The sequence below is a fragment of the Drosophila erecta genome, unplaced genomic scaffold (genome assembly GCF_003286155.1).
Source record: "Drosophila erecta strain 14021-0224.00,06,07 unplaced genomic scaffold, DereRS2 tig00000000-arrow-pilon, whole genome shotgun sequence".
Lineage (NCBI taxonomy): Eukaryota > Metazoa > Arthropoda > Insecta > Diptera > Drosophilidae > Drosophila > Drosophila erecta.
In genome coordinates, this window is record NW_020825194.1 from 27,123,278 (window position 1) to 27,137,693 (window position 14,416).

At 41.8% G+C, this 14,416-nt stretch overlaps 1 protein-coding gene across 4 annotated transcripts in view; it reads left to right on the forward strand.

The window, feature by feature from the left end:
• LOC6552388 (TLD domain-containing protein 2) overlaps positions 1-14,416 on the forward strand; it is a 70,593-nt gene that overhangs the window by 617 nt on the left and 55,560 nt on the right. For 3 of the 4 annotated variants that reach the window (XM_026977275.1, XM_026977283.1, XM_026977279.1), the window contains exon 2: positions 9,674-10,305. In XM_026977275.1, coding sequence (XP_026833076.1) covers positions 9,974-10,305 — 332 coding nt within the window. In that variant the 5' untranslated portion in view covers positions 9,674-9,973. Of the gene's footprint in view, positions 1-9,673; positions 10,306-14,416 lie in introns of those variants that run through there. The other variant, XM_015153991.2, reaches the window with a different exon arrangement.

Below are 14,416 nucleotides of genomic sequence, written 5' to 3' on the forward strand. Positions count from 1 at the left end.
AATCACTGGCTTAATGGTTAGCAAGTAACCACCACCGTATTTTATAGAAATCCATCTGCTTATGGGCCTGACCTCGACCAATCGACTGCCATTGAAACCTGAACTGCTTCGTCTGTTCACTTTCAGTAAATATTTGCCATCAGCTGCAACATGTGCAGCAATTTCCCAGCGCTACAATTTCCACAACATTTATTGATTATTGGCGCCCACCCACCCACCAACTTACCACCACCTCCCATTTTATTTCGGTCAAGTCAATTGCTTGCCAAATTTAATAACGCCAAAGGTGCCGTTTTGCTTTTTGTTTTGTGCCCCAACTTTATTAATTTCCTTTTGGCCCTTTCTTCGGCTCCCCCGTTTTATTGCTATTTTTCTTGCGCGCCGCCCACGCAGTTGCTCGTTATTTTCCTTCTTTTTATATATTTCCCATACTTGCCAATCCCACTTTCCTCTCGGTATCTCTGGCTCCGCTTTTTGCCACCTTTGTGACCCGAAATGGCCAATATCATCTTGTCGCGCACCGGATTGAATATCTTATTGTTGAAGGCGAAATTGTATCCCAAAAGAGTTTGATTGATTTGTGGAGCGCTCCCAAAGATTCTTTACAAACGTGTTTTTCTTTTCATTGCTGTTAAAAGCGTAAGGTAATAGAGATATTATTTTACATTTTGTTTGTTCACCTTATAACTGTAACGTAAAAGTTAAATTTAATGTGTTTAGATAATGAACGAATGAATCAGTCTTTAATTTTTGTACGATATAAATCAGGAGAAAACGCTATGATCGATTTCCTTGACTATTAGATACCCTTTACTCGGCTAGCGGGAGTGCGAGGAAGATACTTATCGACAGAAATTATCAATCCAGGCTGCCAAATAAAAAGAGGCAAATCAAAACCTTTTTAACACCTTTTCGGTTTGGATGAATTTAATAGTAATCGCACCAATTCATTACATTTTGCGTCGAAAAGTATGCTATTTAATTTCCAAATTTTCTATCAGCTTGAGTTGACTGATTGATGGCTGAAAATATGAGCATATCCGATTTAGCCGCAAGCCCGTGGAGATATTTTCCGTCTGCACTTTTTCCGTCCCGATTTTTCGCTGCACACTTTGTTGGTGGCCATTGTTATTACGTATACTGTTCTGCGTCTAAGCGCGCTTTTCCGAGAGCTTTGTCCACCGCCCACGACGAAGGCGAAGACAAAGTCGCCGTCATTTCCAGCTGTGGCTTTCGTCCTGCCATTGTCCTTGTTGTTCCTCGCCTGCTGCAGGACTTCAGCCTGAAGTATTTTAGCCTTTTTCCAGCCAGCCATCGCCATTTGACCGGTCTCGTGGGGAAAGCGAGGGAAATGGAAGCACTTTCCTCGAGTGTTGCTTCAGTTGGAGCTATTGCAAGCCATTACATTACCGTTTGCAAAAAGCTAAGAGTTATGTAGGAACTGCTGCGTAAGGAGGTGTAGATATGGGACTTTTATCTGTGCAATAAATACCAACAAATAACGCTATACTTCATCCGGATCTCTGTATAGAAATGATCTTTAAAGCTATTTTCTGAATGCCTGGCTTCCTCAAAAAGTTTAGGTCTTTTCAATTCTCTCAGATCTCTTGAAGCTTTGAAATATAATATCTGTTATTTTTCAGAGTAGATATTCTGTCAGACTCAATGTTAAAAGTTGGAAGGGTTAAGTGATTGAACTTCCATTAAATTTTCGCATTTCCTAGCCATTTGATTTCCTTGCGTCTTTCATTTTTTTTTTTACATTTTAAGCTTGTTAAGCGAATTGATGTATGTATATATATAAGGTATTGCTGCTGGTCAAAGCGGAACATTCAAATTGCAGTGCGGTGGTTTTCGTGTTTGCATGAGGTTTCCATTTGCACATTTAACTTTGCACATTGATTTGCACATTGTGTAGACATTGCTTTAGCATTGGAAGATACATATATCGGGCTTTGAAATTTAAATAAATAAGTAATTAAAGCCAAGGGAGTTCGCCAATCGAAATGCCACGTCCTTATAATTTTTGTGTTATATTAGTCTTGCAATTCCGACTTACTTGTCATTTCCCGAACATTTCATGAAGGGGAGGAATAAAAGAGGATTTATTTATGACCAAATATATTTCCCAAATTATCTATCTCCATGGCGTCTTTGGATCAAGGACTCCTCAGATTTTAAGAAGCCATGTGCTAGAGCTGAAAATCGTCGACTGGCTCATAAAGCCAACTAGTCCACTTATACTTTACTAGCCTTTGCATGATGGAAGTGGGGCGAAAGGTCTGACACGAGCGCCCGTTAAATTTGGCCAAAAAGTCAGAGCCAATAAAAAGTTTGTTGACATTGTAGTGGGGAAATTGTGCTCCTGCTGCAATGATTTCAGAAATCGTTTTAAGCTTGGATTCCCTTAAAATTGCTCCCCATTGCTTTGCGTATCTGTATTATACCCGTTGAAAAGTATGTAACAGGCAGAAGGACCATATAAAGTATATATATTCTTGATCAGGATCAAAAGCCGAGTCCGTCTGGCTATGTCCGTCAGTATGAACTTCGAGATATCACGAACTATAGGAGCAAACAAGTTGAGATAAGATATGCAGATTCCAGAGACACAGAGACGCAGCGCAAGTTTGTTGACACATACTGTCACGCCCACTCCAACGCTTACAAGCCGCCCAAAACTGCCACGCCCACACTTTTGAAAAATGTTTGGTATTTTTTCAGTTTTGTATTGGTCTAACGTATTGGGCACGCCCACTCTAACGCCTACAAACCGCCCAAAACTGCCACGCCCACAGTTTTGAAAAATGGCTAGACATATTTCCATTTTTCTATTTGGCTTTCAACTTTTTATCGGTACGGCAAACATTTTAGCCGCCCAAAACCACCACTTCCACAGCTTTGAGCAATGTATTAAAACTTTTTCATTTTATTATTTGTCGCCCTAATCAATGAAAACGTGGAAACGAGCAGGCTAGCAGCAACAGCGGCGGAAAACACAGCGCGTTAACAGCTTAGGGAAAACCTTTTAGGTTAACATGCGCAGGCCCTACAGTTCATTTTAGTACAAAGCAGGGCGAGAGAGAGAGAGAGAGAGAGAGAGAGCGAGCGGGAAAGAGAGCACGCACACAGCAACAAAGTGCAGCTCAGCTGTTTGCTGGTCGTGCCGAGTGCTTTGTCCTTGACAAGGTTTTGTTTTTCCAGCATTTTTCATATTTTCCGAGTGGGCGGGAGCGAGACAGCGCGCCAGGGAGCGGAGAACGGAGAAAGCGATAGATAGAGAAGGAAATGAAAGCCGTGGGCGAGAATACAGCTTTTCGCTGGCTGCGCCATTTTCATTCAGAAAAAAGGAGAGCCGAACTTTTCCAAGGCAAAGACGCTCCTGTGTGTTTCGTTGTGAGACTCATTCTTCTTCGCTTCTTTTGGGGCTTCAAAAGTTCGCAGTCATTTCGATATTTTGAAAACGTTTTCGAGCAATATGTGTTAGGAATCGCAGATCCCGCAATACTTCTCTTTTTATTTGCAATTTCTATCCATCCCGGCGTTATTTGGACAAGAACCGATCAGCTCAAACTTGTTGCGACTTGTAAATAAACCTTTTAGGTGCACATCTTAATTGTAAAGCGATTGAACACAACAGTAATTATTATTTTTATAGTAAAAGATACAATCTTACATTGAGTGCGTAACGCACCTGCTGACATCAATTGGTCCTGCAATGTATGAAAATGCGAATATCTTAGCCAATTTTTTTCAGTGCACCTGTTCACTTGTCCAAAGACCTATTCTTGTACACATTCGCACTCGCGCTTTTAGTTGTCATCGTTGGCGTTTTAATTACGCGGCACTTGGCCTTTTCGTGGACTGTAATATTCTAAACCCCATTCTCATTCTAAGGCAGTTTGAGGCAGTCCCCGTCGTAATATTTTATTATTATGTGTGTTAAAAGGCTGATTAATTGTCGCATCAACACGCGGCCCAAGGTAATGATAGAATTATGCTGGCAGATGACTGAAGGAAAATGTAGAACCGCCTATGTTTATGACTGTGATTATTCCGATCACATACAAATTAGCTGGCAAAGGAAAGAACCCACGTACTTAATCCGCATAAATGTGTGTATAAAGTAGACTAGAATTAATCAATGCTCGCTCTCAAGTTGTCAACCTTTCTCCTGCAATTTCCCACCCATGTGTGTAATGCAGTGATGACCTACCTTGAAATGTTGAGCCTGTGCTGATAGCCGTGGATAATTTCCTCACCTGGCAATGCATAGCGAACTAACTAGCTGGCAGACAAACACTCGCCTCAGATAGATACATAGTCGCAGGGCAAACAGTGCGTATAAGTAATTTGCCGAGCAGGGCCATCTAATTTGCCATCTAAGCCTGCAATTAAGCCCACTGGTAATGCGCTTTTGTTATGGCTTAATCCATTTGTGCGTGGCTCAAGCAGCCAGCGCTTCTTTCTCAATTCCACTTACAAAGTGCAGTACATAGTTGACAAGACCAAATGTGCACATGCAGATGGAAATGGAAATGCAAATGCAAATTCAAATGCAAATCCAGGGAGAGTCATGCCAACATTAGCTAAGTCTGTCAATGTCAGTGCTTTATTTCTTTGTTTGGCTTGTGGCAAGGCTGGCATTAATGCAAGAGAAGTGGCCAGTGGGCGAGGGGATGCTCCATTATCCTGCAGCCGATTGTTTTCCTTCCTTTTGTCCCCTAAATCCCCCAAATCCTCCTGCCAGGTAAATTGAGGGTCCTGCATCAGTAGAGAATAATGAGCTGAGCTCCGCAGCTACGTAACTTTGTTGCTAATCCTTCAGACACGGATCATCCATTCGCTCCACTGTTGGCCTAGTCTTCTGGCAAACATTTTGATTACGCCGTGTTTCCGACACCCTAATTGGCCAGAATTCCGTGTTTTCTCCTTAGCTGCTGGGCAATTCATTATGTCACGAGAATCACTAACTCCTCGAAATTTACCAACAAACTGTCTCTTCAAAGCAGCATTTCGCTTGAAAACATATTTAGCTGGCAGCCTTTAAAATATTCGCGGACCGCTGTATGAAAACTTACGTTTGGATATTGCATTATCCAGTATGAATACCCAAAAACACCAGTTTCCTTTTGGACTTTCGAGAACTGCACATGTGACATATATACGCGTACATATTATTTTGAGTGGTCATAGTAAAAAGCTTAAAAGGAGCATAAGCTGACTAATCGTCGCTATTCATGTGGCATTTGCTCCCTTCCTCCCTGCAGGGGAAACCATTTAAGGCATAAATGACATTGGTGGCATGCATAGATAGCCACATCGAGGCACACGTATGTAGATAGATACTAGTTCAGCTTGCCCGCGTGTCAATTTAATTACGTATGCGCCCCGTGGACCGAAGGGCGTTTAAAGTGTGCGAACGCAATTTGCATTCGCAGGACAGTGGACACTGCGCAGTCTGGGCCAAGAGTAACCAAATTAAGTGCCGCACATAGCCGGGCATTCTGCGTTGGGATTTCGTGAGAGGACGACAAGTGGCCAGGCACACCAAGCTCGGGCAAATAAAACAGCTGGGCTAGCGCAAATGTTTTTTCAGTGCCAACTCAAGGATATCCTTGCCGCGAAGGAATGGCTCTTTGGGTGGTGCTAAGAGAACTAAAACAAAATGCATCCTGCAATTATGTATGAATGCCGGCGGATGAGTTTGCGGAAGTGGCACGCGGCTCGCCATGCAAATGCTCTTTTTGTGACGACACCCTGGAAAACCCTGTATTTGGGGTATAATAGGAATATGAAATCATTAGATATGTTTTAAAGCTAAAAAGCAAATAGTTCCTCTATGTCCCTTGGTGTGCAACGTTATTTCCAGTGCCAGCAAGTCACGGTGTATGTTTTCTTCCTTTAAAGCCGTTCGCTTAAAGCTGGCTAACACACTTTACATAACATTTTAGCACTCTCCCCTTCGTTCCGGCACCCCCTTACCCCGCGCCGCATAAGTTTGACCTCGCCTGCGAACACAGCCTTCAGAGCGAACGGACGACTGTCTGTGTAAGGACATTGGAGCGCGCTGCCAATGCTGAAATGTTCCACTGCTGAAATGCTGAAACGCGCTGACTGAAGGCAGTCATTACTCATTCCACACCCACCCCACACACTCACACATGTGCAGAGTGCCGCTGGAGACATGCACACACACTTAAACGTGTGTCCTGCGAGGACTCTGTGTGTGTGCTCGTTTTCCTGCTGCTAACGGATACATGCATGCAAGAGCAAAGGACTGCGAAGTCCATAGAACTAGTAACAACTAGTAACTAGTAACTAGTAAAAAGTAACTAGTAAGAACTAGAACTAGTAAGGGAAGGAAATACTTGTAGGGAGAAGATGAACGCAGGCTTTTATTCTACGTATCCATTTTTAATTTTATTTTTTAGTTTTATTAACATTATGCGTTCTTACTTAGAGCGGTTCTTGCTGAAAACCAATCACATGGGCAAACAGTCCATCCCGTAATTTGATTTGATAAGATTTCTGAAATTCCATTCATTACTTTGGGGTGTAAAGGTGTTACAATGCGTGGAAGTATATTTCTTTGACTGTACTCACCATGTACTGCACCCAGCATGCTCAACAACTTTAAGTACTACAATTAAATTTGGTTCCATGTTCATTTTATGGCCCCCTCTATTCTCTGGCACTTTTTAAACGGCATGCACCAGAATGCAGCATTTCGGCAGACACATAATAATCATATTGGCGTGTGTGCGAGTGCAGACAACTGAATCCTTCAGGCAGGACTGCCAGTTCCGCTCCTCCTCCGCTCTTAGCCGTGTGTCCGCGTTTAAGCCAAAGCTCATTTCTGGAGCGTACGCAGTGACGTTGATGGGGGCGTAATTACAACCGAAGGACAGCAGACCAAAAGCCGTTATTTTCCCGGCAGCACATCAAATATTAAACAGCCGGCTGACATTGAGGTTTCTTAACAACGCCATTAAATCGACTACAGAAAATGAAATCGCAACTCCTTCTAAAGTGGCACAAATGCAGTCCCACAATTATAGAGTATATCCTTATTATCAACTCTGTAAATGTGATACTTTGGTAGGTTGCATTCGTGTCAAGTTGAAATTAATATGTTGATATGTTGATAATAATTGTAGATAAGCAAAAATGCTCTGTCAAAAAATAAAACATTTACTCTGCTCCACAAGGAGCAACTCAAGCCAAAATGTTTTCTGATTGAACTTTTCGTCTTAAGTGGCGGCAGAACAAGCAGTCACCTTTGAATGAATATACAATTTCAAACTTTTTCCATCCAATGCCAAGCTATTTGGTCTTCCTGCAACTGCACCGTCGCAATCTTGAATCCGTTCAACATTTTCTAGCGCATAATGTGGCAGAAAAGCCACATCCTTACTTCTGCACCCCCTGCATGCATAATTCATTTGGCGGCTTCCGTATATTTCGAGAGCCAGTACGCCGTAATGCGATTTGGCATTGGGTCTATGGCCACGTGCAGGCTCAGCGGATTTTGGGGGCTTGTTCCCCGCTTCCGCTCAACTGCTCCTCCTGTTACATTTCAAACAAAAAGTGAGTGGGGAATGTGGAAATCGTCGGGTTTTTCGAACAAGCCCATTTTGGGATGGCATTGAGTGCGTTTATATCGATGGCTTAAATGCATTTCTGTCCATCAAGCAGTGAGCATTTATAAAGACATCTTTCGAGCTCTCTGGCAATCGATGTTGTTGTGTCGGGTGGCTGAATGTCCTTGCAGGAATTCGGATTTCATTTTTATGCATTTTAGCCGTTTTCTGTTTGCACGCGTCCGCTTCGCAATCAACATTAAGTGCTGGGAATGGTACTTGGTAGTCAAAACACCTGAGGTGTATATGGACTACACTATGGCACAAAAATTATTTTTTATTGTAATGTGTTTAAATTATCATAAGGATGTCCGTGTAGATACAAAAAAGCTGACATTTATATTTTGCGCTTTAGTAGTGAGATCTGTAGTAACGAATGGTTGCTGACATTTTCGAAGATGCCTGTCACTTACTTGCCCGTTTTTCTTGGAAATATTTAGTTATTATCTTTGAGATTTCTACCGAAATACAAACAATAACCTATTTTCTCTATTTTTCTTTGCAGGTTCGTCTCCCATCAGATACCCAATATCTAATTCACTTAAAAAAAAAATTGATAAGAATACAAATTTACGATAATGCTATTAATAAGACTATATAGCGCACACAAATAACCAGAACCCAACTCGAACATGCCACAGAGACAACACCGGACCCAGAACTCGAAACAAAAACAAATTGCGGCACTATCACATCAGAATAAGAACACAAATACAGATCCACACTGAACAAATATCAAATAGAACGAATGTGCATATTGCTAATTAAATTACGAGTATCTAAAGCTAATTAAGCAACAATACAGCAGACACACACATGGCTAGCCCATATCCAGTCCTACATTCGAATAGCGTCTGCCTCTAGCTACCTAACATAGATAAACTGGCAGTATACGCCACTTTAAGCCGCAAAGACAGCAAGCCCACAACACTGAACAAAACACACTTAGCAAACACGGGGAGAACATCAATATTAAATCCCAAATACCAATATCAAACTAGATTGCCTTGCTCCCCGTATAAATGTCTACCTAGATGTACTGTTTGATCGTTCCAACCCGTAATGAAAGTAATGAACACCCAATCCTGCTATCTGTGTGCCTTCGAATGTGCAGTAAATGCAGCTTCTGCATCGGCCGCGCACGCTATGCCCAATATCTTCTATGCCACCTATAGCTAACCCGACTGCAACTACTCGACCAGGCAGACACATGTAAATACAGACTACACCCACCCGAACAGATCAGATCACAGGTCACAGATCACAGATCAGTTTTCAGTTCCTGAGTTCTCAGCCATTGGATTTCCCGACACCGATACACTCACACATTCCGAGCCCAGAATCCTGAACTCCCGCGAAAGGCGACGTCACACGAGCTGAAATGTGCGTTTTTCCCTCCTTCAAAAGTTGAATCATTTTCCACCACCTATCTGAACTTTCAGTCTTCCGCATTTCAAAATATTCCAAAATATTCTCCTCCTAATTCCCCAAGAAATATACTAATCTATAGCTGTAGAAGGCATGCTGCTTGCGATCGCTTATGATTCCTATTCGGCTCTTGTAAACTCAGATTAAAGTCTATCTAGAGCTTAAAAAAACATAATATACAAGTTCATATACTTTCGTATTTTGTTCCTTTGGGCTTTGAACATACAAGTGCCTAAGCTACTCACCTTAAAACATTTATTTAGTTTAGTCATACACCTTATACAGATATTTAATACAGATATATTCCTTATACCTTTTAATACTTCTTACAACCTCTAAGTGTTATATTTCCAACTCTCCTCTTGCCCTCCTACTATGCCATTTGCTTTTGATTCCATACAAAACCTATTACTGCCCTACACCGAACAAAATTTATGCTAATAAATATAATTCCCCAGCACCACTTCCCCATCCCAAAAGCGAAAATCCCAACGAATGTTTATCTCTAAGTGTCGCGTATGCCAAGTCCATATTTAAGAATCGTTTTTCTCTACTGTTTTCAACTGTGCTCTTTTTAATACTTTTCTTTGGTACATGCCTAGACCCTCGAATAGCCAACTTTTACACACCGTTAATACTTTTTGGCTCTATGTGCAATTTAAACCTCAATAAACTCACCACCTAAGCAACAAAGTTAAACTAAAACCAAGGTATCAAAGCAAGTTCAACACGCTCGCTCGTTTTCTTCATCTAATACCCAACCGAAAGCAAAAAGAGCAAGCTTCAGATAATTGGCTCCAATTGAACTAATTGTTTTATGCTTCTAATTGTTTTATGCGAAATTTCTATCGATAACTAACCGCCAAACCAAACCGCTCAATCCAAATTGAAACCGATTCGTAATGTCGCGCGAAAACTCGCCTCGCCACGGCTCCTTTCGCCGCACTCTCAACAGCAGAGATCCGTCGGCAGGGACGCCCGGCTCAGGATCCGGATCGGGACCGGGATCGCCACATCACCAGCAGTCCAACCACCAGCACTACCACCACCACCACCAGCCGCCGATCATGGAGCACGCCGGCGCGCCGATCTCCACGTCCGCCTCGAACATAGCCACCGTGCTGGAGGACGGCGAAGGCCAGCAGATGCCGCCCTTGACAGGATCGGGGCCCAGTCGCCAGAGATCTCTGAGGGATCGGCTCAAGGACGGCATCACCGGCAGCTTTTCCTGGCAGTAAGTCCCGCCAAATCGTTTACAGTTTCGATGCTTCTTCCTTACCACTTTTGTTCGAAATGTATTACCACTTTTTTCAACGCTCCCGATTTTGAAATCCTTTGAATTCTATTCCGTAGACCTTTCTTCCCGTAGTCCAATCCCCACTGTATGTTACAGCCTTCTTTCTAGACATGAATTCGATTTAGTTAGTACCCACACGATTTATAATGCACAACGTACGAGTTAAGTAAGCAATTAAAATCCAAATGGACTCTTGCAAGAGTGGAGGATTGATCAATTAGACTGCACAGCACCTTTCGTATAAATCCATCAACTAAAATCTCAAACAGACGGACGGACTTGGCCGGATCAAGAACATATATACCTGCACTTTGGGTAGCGGGTATAAAAAGGTGTTACTTTGAGTTAAGTGGTAAAAAAAGTAATTTAACTTGTTTGGTATTTTATTCGGTAGATATTGTGCCACTTTATTTGAAAAAATACTGTTGGGACTTTTTTTTGAAATTAAAATAAAATTAATAAACTAAAATAAAAAATAAGCATAAAAATTTAAATAAAAATTAATTAAAATAAAATTTATATGATGATTTCATAAATGCGTATGCCATTCAGTTTCTTTTCATTATTACAGCAGTTACTTATTCATCAATTACTGCAACCCAGTAAGGAATTAAAACCATTTTTTTTTTATAATTTTTTTCTGATAGGCATAAGCAAAAATACAACAAAATTGAAAGCAAAAGCTGAACTACAGTATTCCTGACATTAAAAGAAAATCTGTAGCCGAAACAAAGCAAGTGTGAGCTTTTAACAGACAAAATGAATAACTGATCATAAATCATTTAAACCTGGCAATTTAATTCGCAAGCCTCCTTCGCCGGGCCAAAGGGAACAAACGATCTCCCAAAGAGGCTCAAAATTGCATAATTCATTTAAAAATAAATACAAAAGTGTATACTAAGGAAGGCAGCGGACAGAGAAAGCGAGAAATCAAGAGCAGGTTGCTCGGTGACGGATTGCAGGGGTGACATAATCAAAGGTATATTCACTTCCCAATTGAGGTGGAAACACAGCACATGGATATTTAAATTTACAAACAGGAAATTCAAATTAAAATACTAGGTGTTGTGTGAAATCCGCGCTACTATATTAATAATCTTAAGTGGCAAATCGATTTATGAGTTAAATATAAAGCCTTATTTATTAACTTTCGCAAACTAATATGCTGCACACTTTACTATTCTTATAGTTTTAATAGACCTTCTGTCTTTCAAAAGTGCAAGGAACTTTTTAAAGATTTTTCAAATTTTTTCCATAAGTCAAAACAGCGCAGAACAAAAGGAAACTTGCAGTTTATTTGCAAGCACGCGCGATGGACCTTGAGGTCATCATAAATGCCCTTCCCCCTTTGCGGAACCTTTCGATCCCCCGAAAAAGTTGTTATTAAGTCAGCTCAAAAGTTGGGCTAACAACAATGATTGGGCAAACTTTTTGGACATTTCATTTGGCGGGTTGACAAGGGAAGTAGGTTGGCAACTTTTCCGTTGGCCAAGTAAAAGGAACGGTTCGCAACGAGACGAGTTATTTTCCACCCGGCGTATGAGTAATATTTATTGTTCTAAAAACTTTCACTTAATGTTCGCCACCAGCTCGGCTGTGTCATTCTCATAATATAGCATTTTTATGTAGACACTAGTAGTTATCGTCGCCAACGTCGCCAGAGCAATTTGACCTTCAAAGTTTTGCCAGCAACTTGCATTTCCACTCCACCCCCCAGCCACTGTGCATACCCACTTGTATCTTGTATCTGGCACTCCTCAAACTCGTTCTTCGCGCAGACAGCTGCAACTTCAGATTGGATCTGAGCAGTTCCTTTAACCACTTTGAGCTGGTAATTTACAACCTTGAAACCCTTTTTAGCTGGCCTTGTTTCTTTGTTTACCTGCTGCCCTGCGGCTTCCTCTCCCGACTCCTTTCCGTTTTTATGTCAGGTAAAGCCGTCAACCTTTGTTGATTTAAGGATGTTTTTAGCAATATATTCTAGCCTGTATTTATAGACTTTTTTTGAAAGTATAAAAGTATAAATGTAGAAAACTCCCACTTATAAATACACGCTTTTTTGGAAAGAATTTGCATAAACTAAAATGTAGAATCCCTAGAATTAAAAACTGTTCCCATACCGAAATACACAAAAATTCTATGCGACGTATCGCACAGTCTGCACATTTGACTACATATTTAAGCCATCCCAAATAGACAGAGTGCTGTATTTATTATTCTTTTGTAACCGAAGATTAAGATCCATTTACACCTCCTTCTACCTTTGTTTTTTCCGCTTCGGAAAACTGAAGGCGTTACTTCTAGTTAATCGTGTGTGTTTCCTTCATCTTTCGCTATGGATGGTACGATGACATTTGGAATATAAGCTTATGTTTCAAAATTCGTCTTGAGTAGCGTATATTACTCAACCTTGACCTGGTCTTTAAGTTCGCATGACTGACTGTCGGACCGAAACTCGATCTGGTCTTGAATTCAGATTCGCCCACACACGATCGATTCGCTCAAACGCTAATTAAAATTTCAGGAGCTTGTGGCTTTTGTTTCGCCACAAGCCAAAGTGGGAAAAGAGAACAATGCCAATAAAATCATAAAGAACCGAGACAGTCGCACTGCTTGTTCGCCTTTTGCCCGAGCAAATACTTCCGACGGGCCCCCGTGGATCGTCCATAAAGTCGGGCCAAAACGGCAAGCGGATCAGCCAACTTTCGGATGTGTAAACAATTTTTATGCGCCGGCATTAGGAACTATGGAGATGCCGGGCACGTCCCGGAGCGCAGTGTTGGTGACTGATAATAACGATAATGGTCAAAATGATGTTGGTAATGGATGGGTGGGCGTTTCCCCGAAAGCTGCTGACTGACTGCCATTCTGTCAGCTTTACGATATCCTTTGCACAGGCTTATGACACAACCCTCCAAATATGCCACGAACTCTCTTTTGAAAAATTGTTGCTCAATTTCTGTCGATTTGCCAGAAAGAATTGAAATTTCTCGTTCGAAATTCCGCTAGCTGGCTAAGGGGTATCTGATAGTCGGGGATTAGCTCTAGTCCTTCTGTGTTTCTGGGCTATCGTATTTCTTGCCAGCTCCAAGTAATTTTTGAAATGGAGCAATCGTTTTTGGGTGTAACTTGCGCTGACATTGACTGCTAATAGCAGTTGACCCTGAAACTATGCACAAGAGAATTTCCGCCCCCTTTGCACCCCTAAATAGCTGGCAAATTGTGTGCCCATGTGTGTGCTTCTGGCCGAGTGCAGGGTTGTGTGGCGGAGTCCAAAAGCGTTTCGTGTTTGACTTTCACTTGCAGTTGTGCCGAGCTACACTATGCAACACAACAGCGACAGCAACGGCAACAAATGACAAATGCCCGACATTATTTTGCACAGTGCTCGAAAGTTTGAGGTGGAAGGCTCTGGAATTAGAGGAGTTTGTCGAAATAGTCATTAGTTGCTAATGTCGATTCGAACTCACAGAGCTTTAGGTGAAAAATAGTTTCAAAAATATTCGGAACACACCAGATAATTTTCAAGTCGCTCAATTGTATTGTAGGAAACTTCATAAATAGATAGATTACATAGAATAAACAAAATTATCCTGGCTTTGGTAATCTTTAGAAGAAATGTGCTTTGATACTTGCGGCAGCAACTCAGTTAAAGACAATAGTCAGTCCTCAATGTCGCTCTATAATGAAACTGAATGTGTGACGCGTTCGACCTTGGGTGATATTATATCTAATCCACAAAACCTGCGTCCTTCACCACAGTGCCTGCCGATGGAGCACTCATCCGATGGGCATTTCCAGCACGCTCGTGTTGGGGTTGTTGCTGTGGTCTTGTCTTCGCCGAGGATAAAATGCAACGTCAATGTTGTCCACTGCTGCACCCTTCCCCTGGACATCCTGCTCCGCCTGCTCATAAATTTTCATTAGTGTTATGTCGACGCTGTTGTTGTCACTGATGTGGTGGCCTGTCGTTGGCAGCTGACTGCTCCTGCTCCTGCAACTGCTCCTCGTCCTCGGCCAGCTCATCCTGAGGGGCAAATGCGACGTG